This window comes from Octodon degus, unplaced genomic scaffold (assembly GCF_000260255.1).
Source record: "Octodon degus isolate 3935 unplaced genomic scaffold, OctDeg1.0 scaffold00229, whole genome shotgun sequence".
NCBI lineage: Eukaryota > Metazoa > Chordata > Mammalia > Rodentia > Octodontidae > Octodon > Octodon degus.
In genome coordinates this window covers 257,616-274,750 of record NW_004524805.1, presented here as the reverse complement: position 1 = coordinate 274,750, position 17,135 = coordinate 257,616, and the positions used below count along the sequence as shown (strand labels likewise).

The 17,135-nt window shown below is 37.1% G+C and overlaps 1 protein-coding gene across 2 annotated transcripts in view; it reads left to right on the top strand.

The window, feature by feature from the left end:
• The window catches only part of Pcmt1 (protein-L-isoaspartate (D-aspartate) O-methyltransferase), a 71,719-nt gene that overhangs the window by 28,887 nt on the left and 25,697 nt on the right, over positions 1-17,135 (top strand). For both annotated transcript variants that reach the window (XM_004645466.2, XM_004645467.2), the window contains exons 4-6: positions 7,184-7,288; positions 10,923-11,043; positions 12,934-13,019. In XM_004645466.2, coding sequence (XP_004645523.1) covers positions 7,184-7,288; positions 10,923-11,043; positions 12,934-13,019 — 312 coding nt within the window. The remainder of the gene's footprint in view (positions 1-7,183; positions 7,289-10,922; positions 11,044-12,933; positions 13,020-17,135) is intronic.

Below are 17,135 nucleotides of genomic sequence, written 5' to 3'. Positions count from 1 at the left end.
TTTTTGTTTCTATAAATTTGTGTATTTTGTACATTTTATATAAATGAAATCATGCCATATGTGTATTCTTATGACTGGAGTTTTAAATTTACTTTTTTGAGGGGAGGTGGAGACAGGGTCTTGTTATGTAGTTCAAGTTAACCTTGAACTCACTATATTGCCCGGGCTGGCCTCGAACTCATGGTGATCCGCTGCCTCAGTCTCCAGAGTGCTAGGGTTACAGGTGTGTGCCTCTACACCCAGTTTAATTTTCTTATATCATTTATTGCATAGATTTTAGCAGTATTAAAATAGTAAGGATGCAATGGGAAATGAATCTGCATTTAATGAAACTTAAAATCATAGACTTACAAGTAGCTCCAACCGTTGGCTTATTTTCCAAAGCCCTGATTAAAAAAATAAACTTTGATAGGTGCAGTGAAGAAGAGGCTAAAAGATAAATGTTAAAATATCCTGATAGTTGTGAGCACAGCAGCAAATTTTGGGACCTGAATACCATTGTGCTCTAAAAGATTTGACTAGGATAAGTGACAATACGGAGAGTGAGGAAGTACACAAAGGCTAGTATAGCAGTGTCACAGGCATAGGTGCAGGCAAGCCTCCAAGAGACTGAGTTTAAGACAAATTGAGACTTGAAAAGAATATTGAAGGTAACAGATTTTAGCATAATGAATGAAAAACAAAAATCAGTGAGTCTACAGACAAAACAAAATAGGGAAAAAATCAAATACTATTCTTTTTGTTTTTGTATTTTGTGGTACTGGGGGTTGAATCCACAGTCATGCTGAACTATGTTGCAAGCTCTTCCTTGTTTTTTTTTATTTTGAGACAAGTCTTGCTTAATTGCTAAATTGCCCAGGTTGGGCTCAAACTTGAAGTCCTTATCCTCACCTTCAGAGCAATCGGTTTACAGGTCTGTCTCAAGGTCTAGGTATATAAACTGTTCTTTACAAAAAACCTTGTAAGCATGCTATGCTAGTTTATATATATGGAAAGATTAGAATTTTAAAATGTCACTTTCAGAATCATTAGTATAATAATTGAATTAGGCAGCTGGGTGTGGTGACACAAACCTGTAATCCCAGCACTCAGGAGGCTAAGGCCGGAAGATCACAGTGAGTTCATGCCAACCTCAATCGCATTGTGAGACTGTCTCAAAAAATTAAAATCAAAACCAAACCAAAAAAAGCTGAGTTAGGCAAAGATCATTATCAAATTTAAAGCCATAGGAGATTTGAGGGACAAATTTTTTTTTTTTTTTTTTTTTTTTTTGCGGAACCGGGGATTGAACTCAGGCCCTTGCGCTTGCCAGGGAAGCGCTTATTCCACTGAGCCATCTCCCTGGCCGCTGACAAAATTATTAATGTCTCAATTTATTACTCTGTATATTCTTAATTACAAAGGGCAAAATATGCTGTGTATATAATGCAATGTATTGGTCACATTTCCTTGTGCAACTTAGTGAGATCATGACTCAAATTAAAGTAACATAATGTAGGGCTGGTGAGATGGCTCAGTGGTCTAAAGCACCTACTTAGAACAAGCTTAGCAAAACACAGGGACCGCAGTTCAGTCCCCCAGCACCACATGCCAGCCCGCCCCGCCCCCTGGTGGGCTGAGCTGGCCACACACACACACACACACACACACATAAATAAAAAAAAAATTTTAAAAAAAGTAACATAATGTAAAATAAAATAGCTAGGATGTAGCATGGTATCCAGACTCTGGGTTCAAGCCTTGGTATTGCAAAAAAATGAGGGAGAAAAAATACTTTCTAGGTGGTTCTTTCTGTCTGATTTTGTCATGTCTAGTAATGAGATGGCCCAACATTATTTGCTTCCTGTTGTGAAGCAGCAGCAGGGGCTCAGTAAGAACTGTGGTGTTGCCGGGGAGATGGCTTAGTAGTATGAGTGCTTGCCTGGCAAGTGCAAGGGCCTGAGTTCAATACCTGGTTCCATAAAAATAAATACATACATACATACATACATACATACATAATAAAAAAGAATCGGTAAATGTATGGGGCCGGGGAGATGGCTCAGTAGAATAAGCACTTCTCTAGCAAGCACAAGGGCCTGAGTTCAATCCCCCATTCCGCGCTCTGCCCCCCCCACAAAAAAAATAACTATGGTGTTCTTGTTATAAGTTTTGATTGAATCTAACTCTAAGGAAATAGACACATCTAGAATATGGAGTTTTATATGTGAAGACACTGGTTGGCATTGTTCTGAGGAACAGATCGAGTTGGTGGATGGAGGAGAATTATGAGAATATTTGACAAAAGGAAATTCATAAATTTTGAATACATTGGGAAATAACAGTTGTGAAAAACATTTTGGGGACAAATAAGGGAATTTGAATGTATCGAAGCATGGTTAATAGTAAATTTGTGATTTTCTGTAATGTGGTGGAAATATGGGTGAGAAGGAGAATGTCTTAGTGTTTTTGTTTGATTGATTTTTTTTTTTTTTTTTTTTTTTTTGTGGTACTGGGGATTAAACTCAGGACCTTGCACTTGCCAGGCAAGCAGTTATTCTACTGAGCTATCTCCCCAGCCTCATTGTTTGATTAATTTTTGAGACTGGGCCTTGCCATGCAGTACAGGCTGGCCTTGAGCTAACTACATAGTCCAGACTGGCCTGGAACTTGTGGCAGTCCTCTTGCCTGAGCCTCTCAAGCACTGGGATTACAGGTGTGTGCCACCTGTAATGTCTTAGTGAGAATGTTTTAGTTTTATTTAGGCAGCTGAATGCTAAAGTGTGTAGGAGTCAAATATAATATCTGCCATCTACTTTCAGATGGTATAACATAGAAGCAGATGGTGAATTTATGTAAGAATAGCATGTTCATTATATTTCCAATTTTTCTGTAGGGTTGACATTTTCCATAATTTAAAATATCTTTAAAAACTTAATTTTTAGACTTAGAAATGAACATGATTCATAAGACGATATTAACTGTAACAATGTATAGAAAAAGCTTAAATTATGATAGAAGACCTTGACATTTTAAATTTGAATGGAAATTTTGATGATAATGTAGCAGCATACCTTTCTTTAAAAGAAGAAACAAGGGGGCCTGCCCCTTAGCTCAATACTTTAAGTTGCTGCTTCAACAAAGCAGTCAGGCTCAGGTTGCTGTAGTTCGATCCCCACAACTCAAGCCAGCCAAACCTGCCCTGAAGGCATTCGGAGCAAAAATAAAATAAAATAAAAAATAAAAGAAGAGACAAGCTGGGTGGGTGGCACAAGTGTCTGTAATCACAGCACTCAGGAGGCTGAAGCAGGAGGATCATTGCAAGTTCAAGACCAGCTTAGGTTACAAAGTGAGCTCAAGGCCTGCCTGAAGCTGAGTAGTGAGGCCTTTTCTCAAGGAAAAAAAAAAAAAGGATGAAGAAAAAACAAATAATTAGAGTACTGGGGAAAAAAATGAAAACCAAAATATTTTAGAATTTCTCATGAAATTTTATTGACATAGTACTTTATTTTAGATTGTGGACTTGGCTCTTTACAGAAATCCCATATTATTTTGCTTTCTAGATTCAAGAAAGGCAGATATTTTTTTTTAAATATTTATTTATTTTTATTTATTACATTTATTTATTGTGTGTGTGTGTGTGTGGCCAGCTCAGCCCACCAGGGGGCGGGGCTGGCTGGCATGTGGTGCTGGAGGATCGAACCGCGGTCCCTGTGCTTTGCTAAGCCTGTTTCAAGTAGGTGCTTTAGACCACTGAGCCATCTCTCCAGCCCCAAGAAAGGCAGATATTAATAGGATATATTTTGGTTTTTTGATTACTTTCATTTTCTTATAGTGAAATCCTTTTGTCAATAGAAATTATTAAACTTTCAGGAGATACTGAAAATTTAGCATTTTCACTTCTTAATGTTTTAGTATAAATATCAAAGACTTTAGTAACATATATAATGTCATTCTGCCTAATAATTTCCTTAATATTATTTGATAACAGTATTATTTGCCAGATGCTTAAAAACTTTTCATATTGTTAATATGGTTAAGTCAGTGTCAAATAAGATGTGCATTGCATTCTCTTGGTTGTTTCGGTCTTCTTAGTCTCTTTTAATAAACCCTTTTCTTTTAAATGACACTGATTGATTAATTGATTGGTTGATTGAGATAGAATCACATTTCAGGTTGGCCTTTACTGTGTAGCCTAGGCTAGCCTTGAACTCTTAGGCAATCCTCCTGCCTGAGCCTCTCTAGTGCTGGGATTTCCGCTATGCCCGCAACACTTGTTGACAAAGTATTTCGTTTGTCCTATGTAATTTCTCATATTCTGAATTTGGTTGTTTCCTTGTAGTATTTAACTCATTGCCTTAAAAACTTTTTTTTTTTTTAAAAAAAGGATAGTTCCAGCTAAGCATGGTGATGCATGCCTGTAATCTTAGCACTTGGGAGGCTGAGGCAGGAAGATCATTGTGAGATTGAGACCAGCCTGGGTGGCAAAGTGAGCTGAACTACATAGTGAGACCCTGACTCAAAAAACCAAAAAGACAATACTTCCTAACTGGGTGTGACGGCTCATATAATACTGACATTTCAGGAGACTGAAGCCAGAGGTTTCTAAGATTGAGTCCCACTTGGGAAAGTTACTAAGATCTTAACTCAAAATAAAATAAAGTAACATAATATAAAATAAAATAGCTAAGATATAGCTCATTGTCAAGACTCTGGGTTCAAGCCATGACGTTGCAAAAAAATGAGAGGAAAAACTTTCTAGGTGGTTCTTCCTATTTCATCACGCCAGAAGGTCCGTGAAGTTTGATCATCCACTTTAGTGATTGGAATAAATGATCTTTTTTTTTTTTTTTTTTGTAATTTTTTGTAATACAGTGCACAAATCTTAAGCATACATGCAGCTTGATGAATATTTCATGGGTATGTATGTGAAGCTACCACCCAGATCAAGATACAAAACAATTTTACTATCTTGGAAGGTTCCCTCATCCCGTTTTTACAGTCAGTGCCCATGCCCGAATATAAATGATATTTTGGCTTTATCACCCAAAATACTTTTGCAGAATAGGGAGTTTGCATTCTGTCCTTCATTTTAACACTGTCTGTTTCTAATGATGATGGACAGTGATGATGATTAGTACTATTCGCGGTACTGGAGAAGAACTCAGGGCCTTTGCACAGAACTATACCCCCAGCCCATTTTTCATTTTGTATTTTGAGACAGAGTTACTAAGTAGCCGAGGCTAAGCTTGAATTTGTAATACGCCTTCCCAGAGTGCTGGGATTACAGGTGTGTATCACCACTGCTGGCTTGATGCTGTTTACCTTTATGTACAAATAAGAACACTATCTTGTGTAGCCACAATAGTGCTTATGTAAATCTGGAAATTAATATGGATACAATAGCCAATCTGCACACCTTACTTAGATCTCCTCAGTTCTGATAATATATCTTATAGGAAAAGATTGCAGATCACAGTTGCAGATCATTCAATTGTTAGATTTTTTTTTTTTTTTTTTAAAGAACTGGGGGTTGAACTCAGGCCCTTGTGCTTGCCAGGCAAGCAAGCGTGCATTCTACTGAGCCATCTCCCTGCCACCCCTCCCCCTCTTTATTTTTTTTGCAATACCGGGGATTGAACTCCAGACCCTGAGCTTGCCAGGCAAGCACTTATTCTACTGAGCTATCTCCCCAGGTCAATTGTTAGATTTTTAAAAATTTTGATAATTTGTGAATACAAGTTAGGTATTTTATATAGTATTCCCCAATTTGGATTTGTTTTGTGTTACCTCCTAATTCAATATGGGTTATAGGACCAGGGAGATGGCTCAGAGGAATAAGTGCTTCCCTGGCAAGTGCAGTGGTCTGAGTTCAATCCCCGCTTCTGAAAAAAATCAATCAATCAATCAATCAATCAATATGGGTTATGTATTTTTGCCGAAACATGGAAGTTGATATATGTTACAGAGATATGTGATTTCAATATACTCCCTCCCCTTTATTTGAGACAGGGTCTTGCTATATAGTTTCTCACTAGCTTTGAATTCACTATGTAGCCTAAGCTGGCCTCAAACTGATAATCCTCCTGCCTCAACCTCCAAAGTGCTGAGATTACAGGTGTGTGCTATGGTGCCCGATTTAAGTGTTGTTATAAATGGTCTTTGAAAATGTATTAAATGAGAAAATATGAATGTATTTACTTGTATATTCATAGAGTAAATAGTTTTTAAGGGAAAATCATATTATAAGATACTGGTTGCCTTTAAGAAGTGAAGGTGGTTGTTTAGGGATAGGAATGGAATGAGGACTGCTCACTTTTATCCTTAAAAAAAAACTTTTGACCTTGAATTTTAACTAAATATATTTATTTATTTGGTACTGAGGATTAAAACCTGGGGCCTTTGTACTGAGTTACATTTTTTACCCATTTTTAAAATTTTGAGACATGGTCTTGCTAGTATTGATCAGGTTGTGCTTGAATTTGTGATTCTCCTGTCTCAGCCTCCCAGAGTGCTGGGAGTATAGATGTTATCTTAGTTATTCGTCTCCTTGCTGACACAAAATACCCAATACCTAACGTCAAAGGAGAAAGGTTTATTTGACTCACAAATGTAGAAGTTTCAGTCCATAATAGGGGGGGTCCCAAGGCAGGGTGGCATGGCTGACAGGACTTGCACACGAGAAGCATTCATGGCAGGCAGAAGGTAGCTAAGCAACAAGAGACCTTAACAGTATCTTTCTGCCTGTTTTATTTTATTAAGGCTACTTAGGACAGTATGGCTCACACCCTTAATCCTAGTGCCGTTGATCATAGCATTGTACCATGAATCAATTCTAGCATCACACAGTCTAGATCCAGCCGCTTCTGAAAAAGCTCCACCTATGACTGCGTGAGGCTTTGGGGGACATCAGAAAAAACCATAACAGATGTGTACCACCAAGTGTGGCTTACTTAATGTTTTAAAATTCACACATTGTATGTCTAAAATTATTGATACATTTTATGTAAATGTAAATTATAATCACAGATTTTTCTAATGTAATTTCTATATAAATATGAAATAGTTACAAGTATACAGGAAGTTTTCATTGTTTTAGTGCAAAATAATAGAAAAGTTGGTAAAAATTGGAAACTTTGTTTTTTTGCCATAGTGTTTAAGACTCTTGAAATAAATGAATATTTGGTTTGTTTTCTTTTGGTAGCATGCATATGCACTAGAACTTCTATTTGATCAATTGCATGAAGGAGCTAAAGCTCTTGATGTAGGATCTGGAAGTGGAATCCTTACTGCATGTTTTGCACGTATGGTAAGAGTTCTATTTTTCATTCTGATCCTGGCAGAGATATATTATGTGATTTTGTTATATTTTTTCACTAGTGGTTTTGAGTTTTTAGTTTTGTTCTGTTAAGAGAGCAATTGGAATATATATCACTTAGGTTTTATTTTGTTATTCTTGTTGCAAGTGACAGAACATTTAACCTGAACTGGTTGAGCTAAGAAGGATGTAATGGAAAGATCTAGAGGATGTCTGGCTTCTTGGAGGCTGGATTTAGAAGACCAGATGCTATTGATCTTTCTGGTTCTGAGTTTGCCTTTTTACTTCCACATGTTAGCTTCATTACCAGACATGTTACCTTTTTTTTTTTTTTTTTTTTTTTTAACCCTTTTGATCCTAAGATGAAAGCCTATAGCTCTTCCATGTTTTCATCTGGCAGCAAAAGAAGAGTAAGCTTGATTTTCAGACATTCTTACATGTTTATTAGGAATAAAGATAGAGCTTCTTTGACATCAGAAAAAATGCTTTTAGGGGGAAAAAAGCCATGTTTATTATACTTCGGTTTTCAAGACCAGAGGCTTGTCTGATAATTGACTATCCAGAGTAGTAGCCAGAGGTCCACTGAAGAACCATGGGATAAATGTTCCTCTGTACTCAGATAATCAAATCAGGTTGGCTATGAGAAATCTTATGCCTGGAGATTGGAAAGTTCTGGTCCAAATTAGACTTAAAGATCTATCTTGGACTGGGATCCACATAACTCTTCATAAATACACAATCAGCAACCCCACTAGGGGTATGGGGATTTTTTGTTTTGTTTTGTTTTGTTTTAATTGCAGTGCTCTAAGCATCTAAAATAGTACCTTGCCTATTACAGGGTCTTACATGCCTCTGTTCAGAGGTTTTGCTTGTTTTGTATGGGTCAAGTCTTCACTGCTAAGTATCAGATTATTTTTCTAAAAAATGAAAAAAGTAGCATTTAGTGAATTGTTCTCAATACTTGAAATGTTTTTGGTTTTACAGGAATATATTTTTAAAAATTATTAGATTTCTGAGCTCTTTTTTAAAAATAGTAATTTTTTTTTTAAACATATTTGCCATGTACAATTGATGCTATAAGGCACTTTCCATGAATTCTTTCATTTAAGTCTCATTTATGGGCCATCTGCCTTTTTTCCTTAGAGTTGAGGAACCTGATTCATAGAATGAGAGTTAGAGCTTTCATTCTGTTAACATTTTTACAGTTAATATTGACTCCCTGAGTCCTTTTTATATTTTCAAATACATATATTTATATTTGACAAAAACAGCAGCAGAAGGGGCTGGGGAGATGGCTCAGTGGAATAAGCACTTCCTTGGCAAGCGCAAGGGGCCTGAGTTCAATCCCCGGTTCTGCAAAAAAACAAAACAAAACAAAATAAAAACAAAAACAGCAGCAGAATCAGATGTAGATATCTCTTATAAAAGATCTTGTGACATTTTGATATTTAAAGTTATACTTTTAGAGGTAATTTAAATAAAAATTTATTGCAATACCATTAAATATTCATAGTTAAATTCTACTTCAGAGTTCTAAATTTAAAAATTAGAAATAAAGATTTTTTAATATTACACATTTTTATAATTTATTTTAGCTTCATTATTTAAATATAATTTTATCTCCTTTCTATTTTATCTTTTATTTTGCTCTATTTATAATGTGATATTTAAGCTTGTGTGTCTGATTTATTTCACTTAATATTATGGTCTATGGTATAAAAATATTGTATCCATTTTCCTACAAATAATTCGAATTTATCTTTTTGGTGGCAGGATAGTACTCCCTTGTGTGTATGTACATCATTTTCTTTATTCATTCATCTGTTGAAGAACATTTAGGCTGCCTCCAAGATTTAGCTAATGTGAATTGTATTGCTATAAATATAGGTATGCTTGCATCACTGTAATATGATAGCTAACTCTTTTGGGATGATACTCAGAAGGGGATTTTTTTTTTTTTTTTTTTAGAAGGGGATATTTGGGTGGAATGAAATTTCTAGTTTGTCTTTTGAATGCTCTCTATACTGACTTTAAAAAAAATTTTTTTTTATTCATTTATTTGATACAGCCTCCTCAGTGCTGGGATTACAGGCATGTGCCACCGTGGCCGGTTTTGGTGGCCTGTGTGGTGTGCCCAGTGTTTCGGTGCTGGCACTGCATGCCGTACTGGGGATTGAACCTAAGTCCTTGCACTTGCCAAGCAGGCTCTTAGACCGCCAGACTATCTCCTGCCCCTCTCCATACTGATTCCATAGTGACTGCACTAGTTTACATTTCTACCAGCAATATAGAAAGGTTGCTTTTTTTCCTGTAGTCTCACAAGTATTTGCTATTATTTAATATCTTTTTTTTTTTTTTTTTTTTTTTTGTGGCCAGCTCAGCCTGCCCTAGAGGTGGGGCTGGTGCAGCATACGGTGCTGGGGATCGAACTGTATTCCCTGAGTTTGTGTAAGCAGGTGCTTTACACTGCTGAGCCATCTTGCGGGCTCTATTTGGTATCTTTATGAGGGCCACTCTTGCTGTGATAAGATGGAATGTCACTGTTGTTTTAACTTGCATTTCTCCACCAGTGGCTAGCAACTGTGAACATTTTGTCATGTATTAATTAGCTATTCGTACTTCTGAAAAGTGTACACTTATGCCACTGAGCTCTCTGTTCAGCTTATGGATTTGTAAAATACTTTTGTAGAATACTTTCTCAAATATTGGATTGTTTGTACTTTTCCTTGATTTATCAACCTTTTTTAATCTTTTTTTTTTTCATTTTTCATTTCACTTGGCCATGTTTTGATTGGGTCTCTTATTTTGGAGAGATCAAAATTTTTTGAGTTGTTTTCTATACTCTAGCTGTTGGTCCTCTAATAATGGCTGGCTGGCAAAATTTTTTTCCCTTTTTTTCCCATAATTTTATTGATAAACAAATAGCAATGAGACAGTTTCAAATCAAATTGGTGGGACAGTTTCAATAATTAACACATTGCATACATTCCTCCCAGTGGTTAATTGCTGTACAAGATGTGTTCATGATATCCTATCTACAAACACCATTAGAACAAATCACTCTATTCATTTTTTTCCCTTTTGTAATATAAGTTTTTAGTGCAGTTACAGTTGAGAAAATTGGATGTGATAATTTATGGTACACTGAGTATTTAGCAATCTTAATGGAAGCTTATGCTTGTTGTATCTTTGTATGTGTGTGTCTGTGTATCCTTTTATGAAGTACTAAGAACTGAGCCCAAGACCTCCTACATGCTAGGCAAGTGTTGTATTACTGAGTATCACACAGCCCCTTTTAAGTTTTATTTAAGGCATGGTCTCACTAAGTTGCTTAGACTTGACTTAAACGTTCTGTCCTTTTGTTTTACCCTCCTGAGCATGACTGGGATGACAGTCATGTCACTGTACCTGTTTTAAACTGTTTAGTCTTTTGTTTCTTATTTTAAGAAATTACTTAAAATCAGAAAACAGTTTAATGATTTTTTTTTCTGGTATTGGGGATTGAACTCAGGACCCTGCACTTGCCAGGCGAACACTTATTCTACTGAGCTATCTCCCTGGCCCTTAATGATATTTTAATAAAACAAATGTAGCCAAGTGAGCTATTATTTTTTTCTTTATCTAGGTTGGATGTAGTGGAAAAGTCATAGGAATTGATCACATTAAGGAATTAGTAGATGACTCCATAAATAATGTCAGAAAGGACGATCCAACACTTCTGTCTTCAGGGAGAGTACAGTTGGTTGGTAAGTATCAGAAAACTTAAAAACAGTTTTTTCCCAAAGGGTTTTCACTTTCAGAAGATACTGTGTAAGCTGAATGTACTTGCAGCTAATGATTACCTACTTTTCTATTACTTTTATTTATTTTTTTTCCCTTTTTGGTACTGGGGATCGAACTCAGGACCTTGTGCTTGCCAGGCAGGCACTTATGCTGCTGAGCTATCTCCCTAGCCTGATATATTCACTTTTAAGTATGAAATCAGTACTTTAAAAAAGAAAAATAGTAATGTTTTTTGCCCTTCTAGTGAATATACAGCACTGTGTGTTAGTCACTTTCTTATCACTGGGCCAAAATATCTCGCAGCAACAATCTAAAGGATGAAAGGTTTGTTGGCTCATGGTTTTTAGAGGTTTCAATCCATGTTGGCTGGCTCCAAGGCAGAAATGACATGGCAGAGGGGCAGAGTTGGAGGAAAGCTGCTCAGGTTATGGTGATTGGGAAGCAAAGAAGAGAGCTGAGGAGACACCCTTCCAGGGTCATAACCTTGGTGACTTGCCTCTAACTAGGCCCCACAGCCTAACAGCAGGTCAGTTATGAACTCATCCGTGGACTAAGCCATTGAGGAGTGCAGTACCTCCATGATCCAGTCACCTTCCAGATCTAAATTATAACAGTGTCTATGATTTTAATTTTGTTTGTTTGTTTATTTATTTATGTATGTATTTAGTACAGGGTCTCACTATGTAGATCGGACTCATAGTGATTCTCCCAAGTGCTGGATTGTGTGCACCACCACGCCCAGTGTCATTTGCCATCCTCAGTGCGCCTCAGGGATGGGGCCGGCATGGCAAGCTGGGGATCAAACCCGGCTGCTGTATGATTTTATTTATTTATTTATTTATTTATTTGGCAGAACCGGGGATTGAAATGATATTAATTTTGTATTTTCTTTGTAATTAGTGATATTGGATACTTTTCATGTGGGCTTTTTTAGAGCAAGGCAGGCCCTTATGCCACTGAGCTCTCTCTCCAGCCTGTGTTTTATATTTTGGATTTGTAAAATACTTTTGTAGAATATTTGTTCAACTATTGGAGTGTTTGTATTTTTCCTTGATTTATCAGCCTTCTAGAAGCTAGCCCTTTGTTGGTTTACCAGTGTTATAAATCTGTTCTGCCATATCTGATACGCTTTTTAATGTTATTGGTCACCTTTTGATAATTGGAAATTCTAAATTTGAAGGTAGTCATGCCTGTGTGGTGGCTGTAATGAGGCAGAACAATAACTACAAGTTGAGGCCAGCCATGGGTACATAGTGAGTTCAGGACCAGTTTGCACTATAAAATTAAGACCCTGTCTCAAAAACAAAATGCAGACTTATTAAATTTTTCAATGCTTTGGTTGTATTTAAGGCTGAAGTCATGAAGATATGTTCTTACATGATTTCTTTGTCATTTTAGCTTTTTATGTTTAGGTCCTTTATCTTCCTGTCATTGAATTTTATGTGTATATGAGGATAGGGGGTCTAATTGTATTTTTTTCCATATGCATATATTATTTCAGTATCATTTATTGAAAAATCTACCCTTTCTCCATTTAAGCCTCCTGTACAGTACTGCAATTTTTCATACAACATGTTCAGATCAAACAGCAAACATTGTTTTTTGAGTAGGTTCTCACTGAGCCACTGTGTTACCCAGGCTGTGCTCTGACTTGCATCCTCCTGCCTCAGCCTCCCAGAGTACTGGGATAGTGAGGTGTGTCACTGTGCTTGGCTTGAACAGTTATTTATTTTTTGTGGTACAAGGGATTGAACTCAGAACCTTGCGCTTGCCAGGCAGGCGCTTCTGCCACTGAGCTATATATCCGGCCCCTGGGACAGTTTTTTTTAAAGTATAACATTGTTTTCTTTCAGTGGGAGATGGAAGAATGGGCTATCCTGAAGAAGCCCCTTATGACGCTATTCATGTAGGAGCTGCAGCTCCAGTTGTGCCTCAGGCCGTGAGTTGACTTTATTTCTGTTTGTGTATTTTATTTAATTGAAACTAAAAGATAAAGGAGGAAGTAGAGAGATCTTTTTCATTTAGGAAGGGGATCAAGAGATGGAGGGAGGATAAAGGAAAAGGGAGAAAGAGGATGAAAAAAGGAATTGGGGAAAAATGGAGATAGTGTTTTTGTAGATGAGGAGGCCAAGAGATGGAACAGGAGGGAGAGGAGGGATAAGAAATGTTAAGAAAGACTTAAAATGTGTAACATACATGTGACATACATGTACCTATTACATACATGTGCCAACTCTCCATGATTAATCATTATGTACTACAATTGTACTGATCTAGATGACGTATAAAATGTATTTAGGTTTTCATGTCATTCATTTTTTTTTTTTTTAATTTTTTATTTATTTGTGTGTGTGTGTGTGTGTGTGTGTGGCCAGCTCAGCCCACCAGGGGGCGGGGCTGGCTGGCATGTGGTGCTGGGGGATTGAACTGCGGTCCCTGTGCTTTACTAAGCTTGTTCTAAGTAGGTACTTTAGACCACTGAGCCATCTCACCAGCCCCTCATGTCATTCATTTTAGTTAACAGTTAGCTGAAAGGCTATTTTCCTTTTAATGCAAACAAATGTGTGCGTGACATGAAAATTATTAAACACCAGGTCATGGCTATGTTATTTAAAACAGTATTTGATCATGTATGAACAATAGAGTTGGAAAAATCTTTCTGGAGTTCATGACCTGATAAAGGTTTGGTATTTTAGAATTGTAAATCTATGGTGGCTGAATAGGAGATAAAAGAAAGTATTTGTTACATTGTATCTGCATAAAGCTTGTGTTCTGGAATAGATGTATTATACACTTAAGGAATTTAATGCTATGACAGCATAGTTAGCATATGATATATATCATATATGTATGTATGAACGTATATGTATAGAAGAGGAAGTAGGTATGAGGGGGAGAACACACACAGACTGGTTTTTTTGTTGTTGTTTGTGTGTGGGTGTGTTTGTAGTACTGGGGATTGAACTCACAGTCACTCTGCCACTGAGCTATATGTCCCATGTCTAGCCCTTTTTATTTTGAGGCAAGGTGCGACTTATTTATCCAAGCTGGCCTGGAGCTTACAATCCTCCTGATTCAGCCTTCCAGATAGCTGGGAATATGAATATGATCTACTGTGCTTAGTGATGAATCTTTAATATTGGCAGTCATAGTTAAAATTTGAACAGTTAAAATCTGAAGAAGTACAATGTTTAAATAAAAGTGGTGGGTGTATGACTTGTCTTGCCCATGAGGACCCGCAGATATTCTTGAAGGACATTTATAAATGTAGCCTAATAAGATTATTTACTTACTGAGACTAGAGCCCAGGGCGTTCACAGACCTTTTAATTTTGTTTATTTTTATTTTGAGACAATGCCTCACTAATTCACTAATTATTTTTATTTTGAGACAATGATGAATCTGAGTTTGAACTTGAGATATTCCTGCTCCAGCTTCCCAGAATGCAGAGATTAGAGTTGTGCACCATTATGCTTGCTTTAAAATGAATTTAAATATTATTTAGTAGCATTTTTTTTTAATTTTATTTATTTATTTATGTGTGTGTGTGTGTGGCCAGCTCAGCCCACCAGGGGGCGTGGCTGGCTGGCATGTGGTGCTGGGGTATTGAACCGCGGTCCCTGTGCTTTGCCAAGCTTGTTCTAAGTAGGCCACTGAGCCATCTCATCAGTCCCTAGTAGCATTTCTAAATGGCATAGGGACCTGTATGTATCTGATTGAATTTATTTATTTATTTATTTTTGCGGTACTGGGGATTGAACTCAGGACCCTGAGCTTACCAGGCATGCTCTTATTTTACTGAGCTATCTCCCCAGGCCCCTGTCCGACTGAATTTAAAGGGAGATTGCTGAAGGGGCTTTCCACGCTTGAGATAGGATCCTATGGATCTTACCTGGAAAACTAGAAACAGAAACATCATACTCAAGTTAACTAGGAGACCACACCTTCAATCCTGATCTCTGCAGTGTGTGAAGACACAAAGCAGATGAAGCAATAGCTGACTCAGGTAGCAGATATCAAAGAAATTATAGAGCAGACTGTCAATGCAGAAGCAATTTGTAGAACTCTGGGAGGCATAGGAATTGAGGCATTGGTACCTTGAAAATCAGATGGGAAGCATAAATCTGAAAAGAAGGGTTACTGCTGATAATTTTGGGTGAGAAACACATCCATACCCCAAGAAAGAAATTTCTCCAAACTGAAAAACTTAATTTGGTAGTTTGAAAAGATCTGAATGCCCAGCACAAAACATTTTTAAAATGACAAAGAACAGCTACATAAATTTTTAGGATATTTGGGATAGAAAGAAGATTGTAAAAGTTTTCTGAAAAACAAAATGCATACTGTTAAGGTTTGTATCTAGATGTCCCCCCAAAGCTTAGTACAGTCATGGGGAGGGCTTCCAAGTTTAAGATTGACTCATGGTCCAATGCTGGGATTACAGGTATAAATGCTACACTTGACCTGGGACAGATAGCCTGCATACAGTACAAGAGAGAGAAAGAGGCTTGCTCTCTGCTGCTCCTCCATTTTTGCTCTTGCTGCCTTTGCTGTCTTCTGCTGCTAGGAACTGTTTCCCTCTGCCATGTGCCACTCTGTCTTGGAACCAGCCAAATGTGGAGTGAAACCTCCACAAACTGAGCTAAATAAGCCTTTCCTTCCTTAATTCTGGGTCTCAAGTGTTTTGTCTCAACAGTGAAAGAAAAATAACCAAGCTACATACCTATTAAGGTTTGATTGGAAGAAAGGCATCAGACTGTAGAGGAACACCATTAAAATCAACAAGTCAGAGGAACAAATCATCAAAGTTTGGAGATGAAAATTATTTCCAGTCTTGAATTTTTTTATGACCATGTATCACCAAATGAAGAGAATAAAGGTCATTTTGGACTTGGAAATCTTAATTTCTCTTGGATTCCACACATCATTTTATTTTTTTAAAATTGATTTTATCAGGATTATTTTGATGAATCACATTCATCATAGGGAATTTGTACTTGTTCATAATATCTTTTTTTTTCTTTTTCTCCCATTCTCTTCACTTTCCTTTAGGGGTCCTTCTTTCCTTTTCCCTTTACAAAATTTTTCTTTTATTTTCCTTTTTTTTTTTTTTTTTTGTATTTTAGAGAAGGGTCTACAAGGGTGTTCAGGGTCTTACTACTAGATCGGACTCACAGTGATCCACCTGTTTACAGCTCCCAAGAGCTGAGATGACTGGCATGTGCCACCATGCCCAGTCTCAATTGCAGGACTGGGGCAGGGCAGCACAGCAGGCCCGGGGATCAAACTCCCAGCCCTTGTGCCTGCTTGCAGGTACTTTAATCTGCTGAGCTATTTGGCGGGCCCGTTCCTATCTTTTTCAACTTCAAGTTGTTTTTTTATTTTTACTGTCTGTTATTTTCTCTCTTCTCTCTCCTACCTACTATGTTCCCCTTCCGACTTGAATATGTTCTTCTTACTTCCCAATGTTTTGATCCTTATTTACCCTTTGGGTTTCTCACACAAGCAAAACAATATGTATATCTGATTTACTTCATTTAAGATTATGATTTCAAGGTGTGTTCATTTCCCTATCAATGATTCAAGTTTATCCTTCTTTATGGGCAGAGTAGTACTCCGTTGTATATAAAAACCACATTTTCTTTATCCATTCATCTATTGATGAACATCTGTGCTGTTTCCAAGATTTAGCTGTTGTAAATTGCTATAAACATGGGTGTGCGTTTATCACTGTATTATGATGATTTTAATTCTTTCAGGAAGAGACCACGAAGGGGATTAGCTGGGTCAAATGGATCTGTATTTTTAGGTTTTTTAGTGATCTCATACTGATTTTCATAGTGGTTGTACCAATTTATATTCTTACCAGAAAGGGAAAAGAGTTCCTTTTTCCCCAGAAGCTCATGTTTTGATTTGGTCTTTTTTTTTTTTTTTTTTTTATTTTTTTTTTTTTTTTTTATGTGTGTGTGGCCAGTTCAGCCCACCAGGGGGCGGGGCTGGCTGGCATGTGGTGCTGGGGGATTGAACCGCGGTCCCTGTGCTTTGCTTAGCTTAG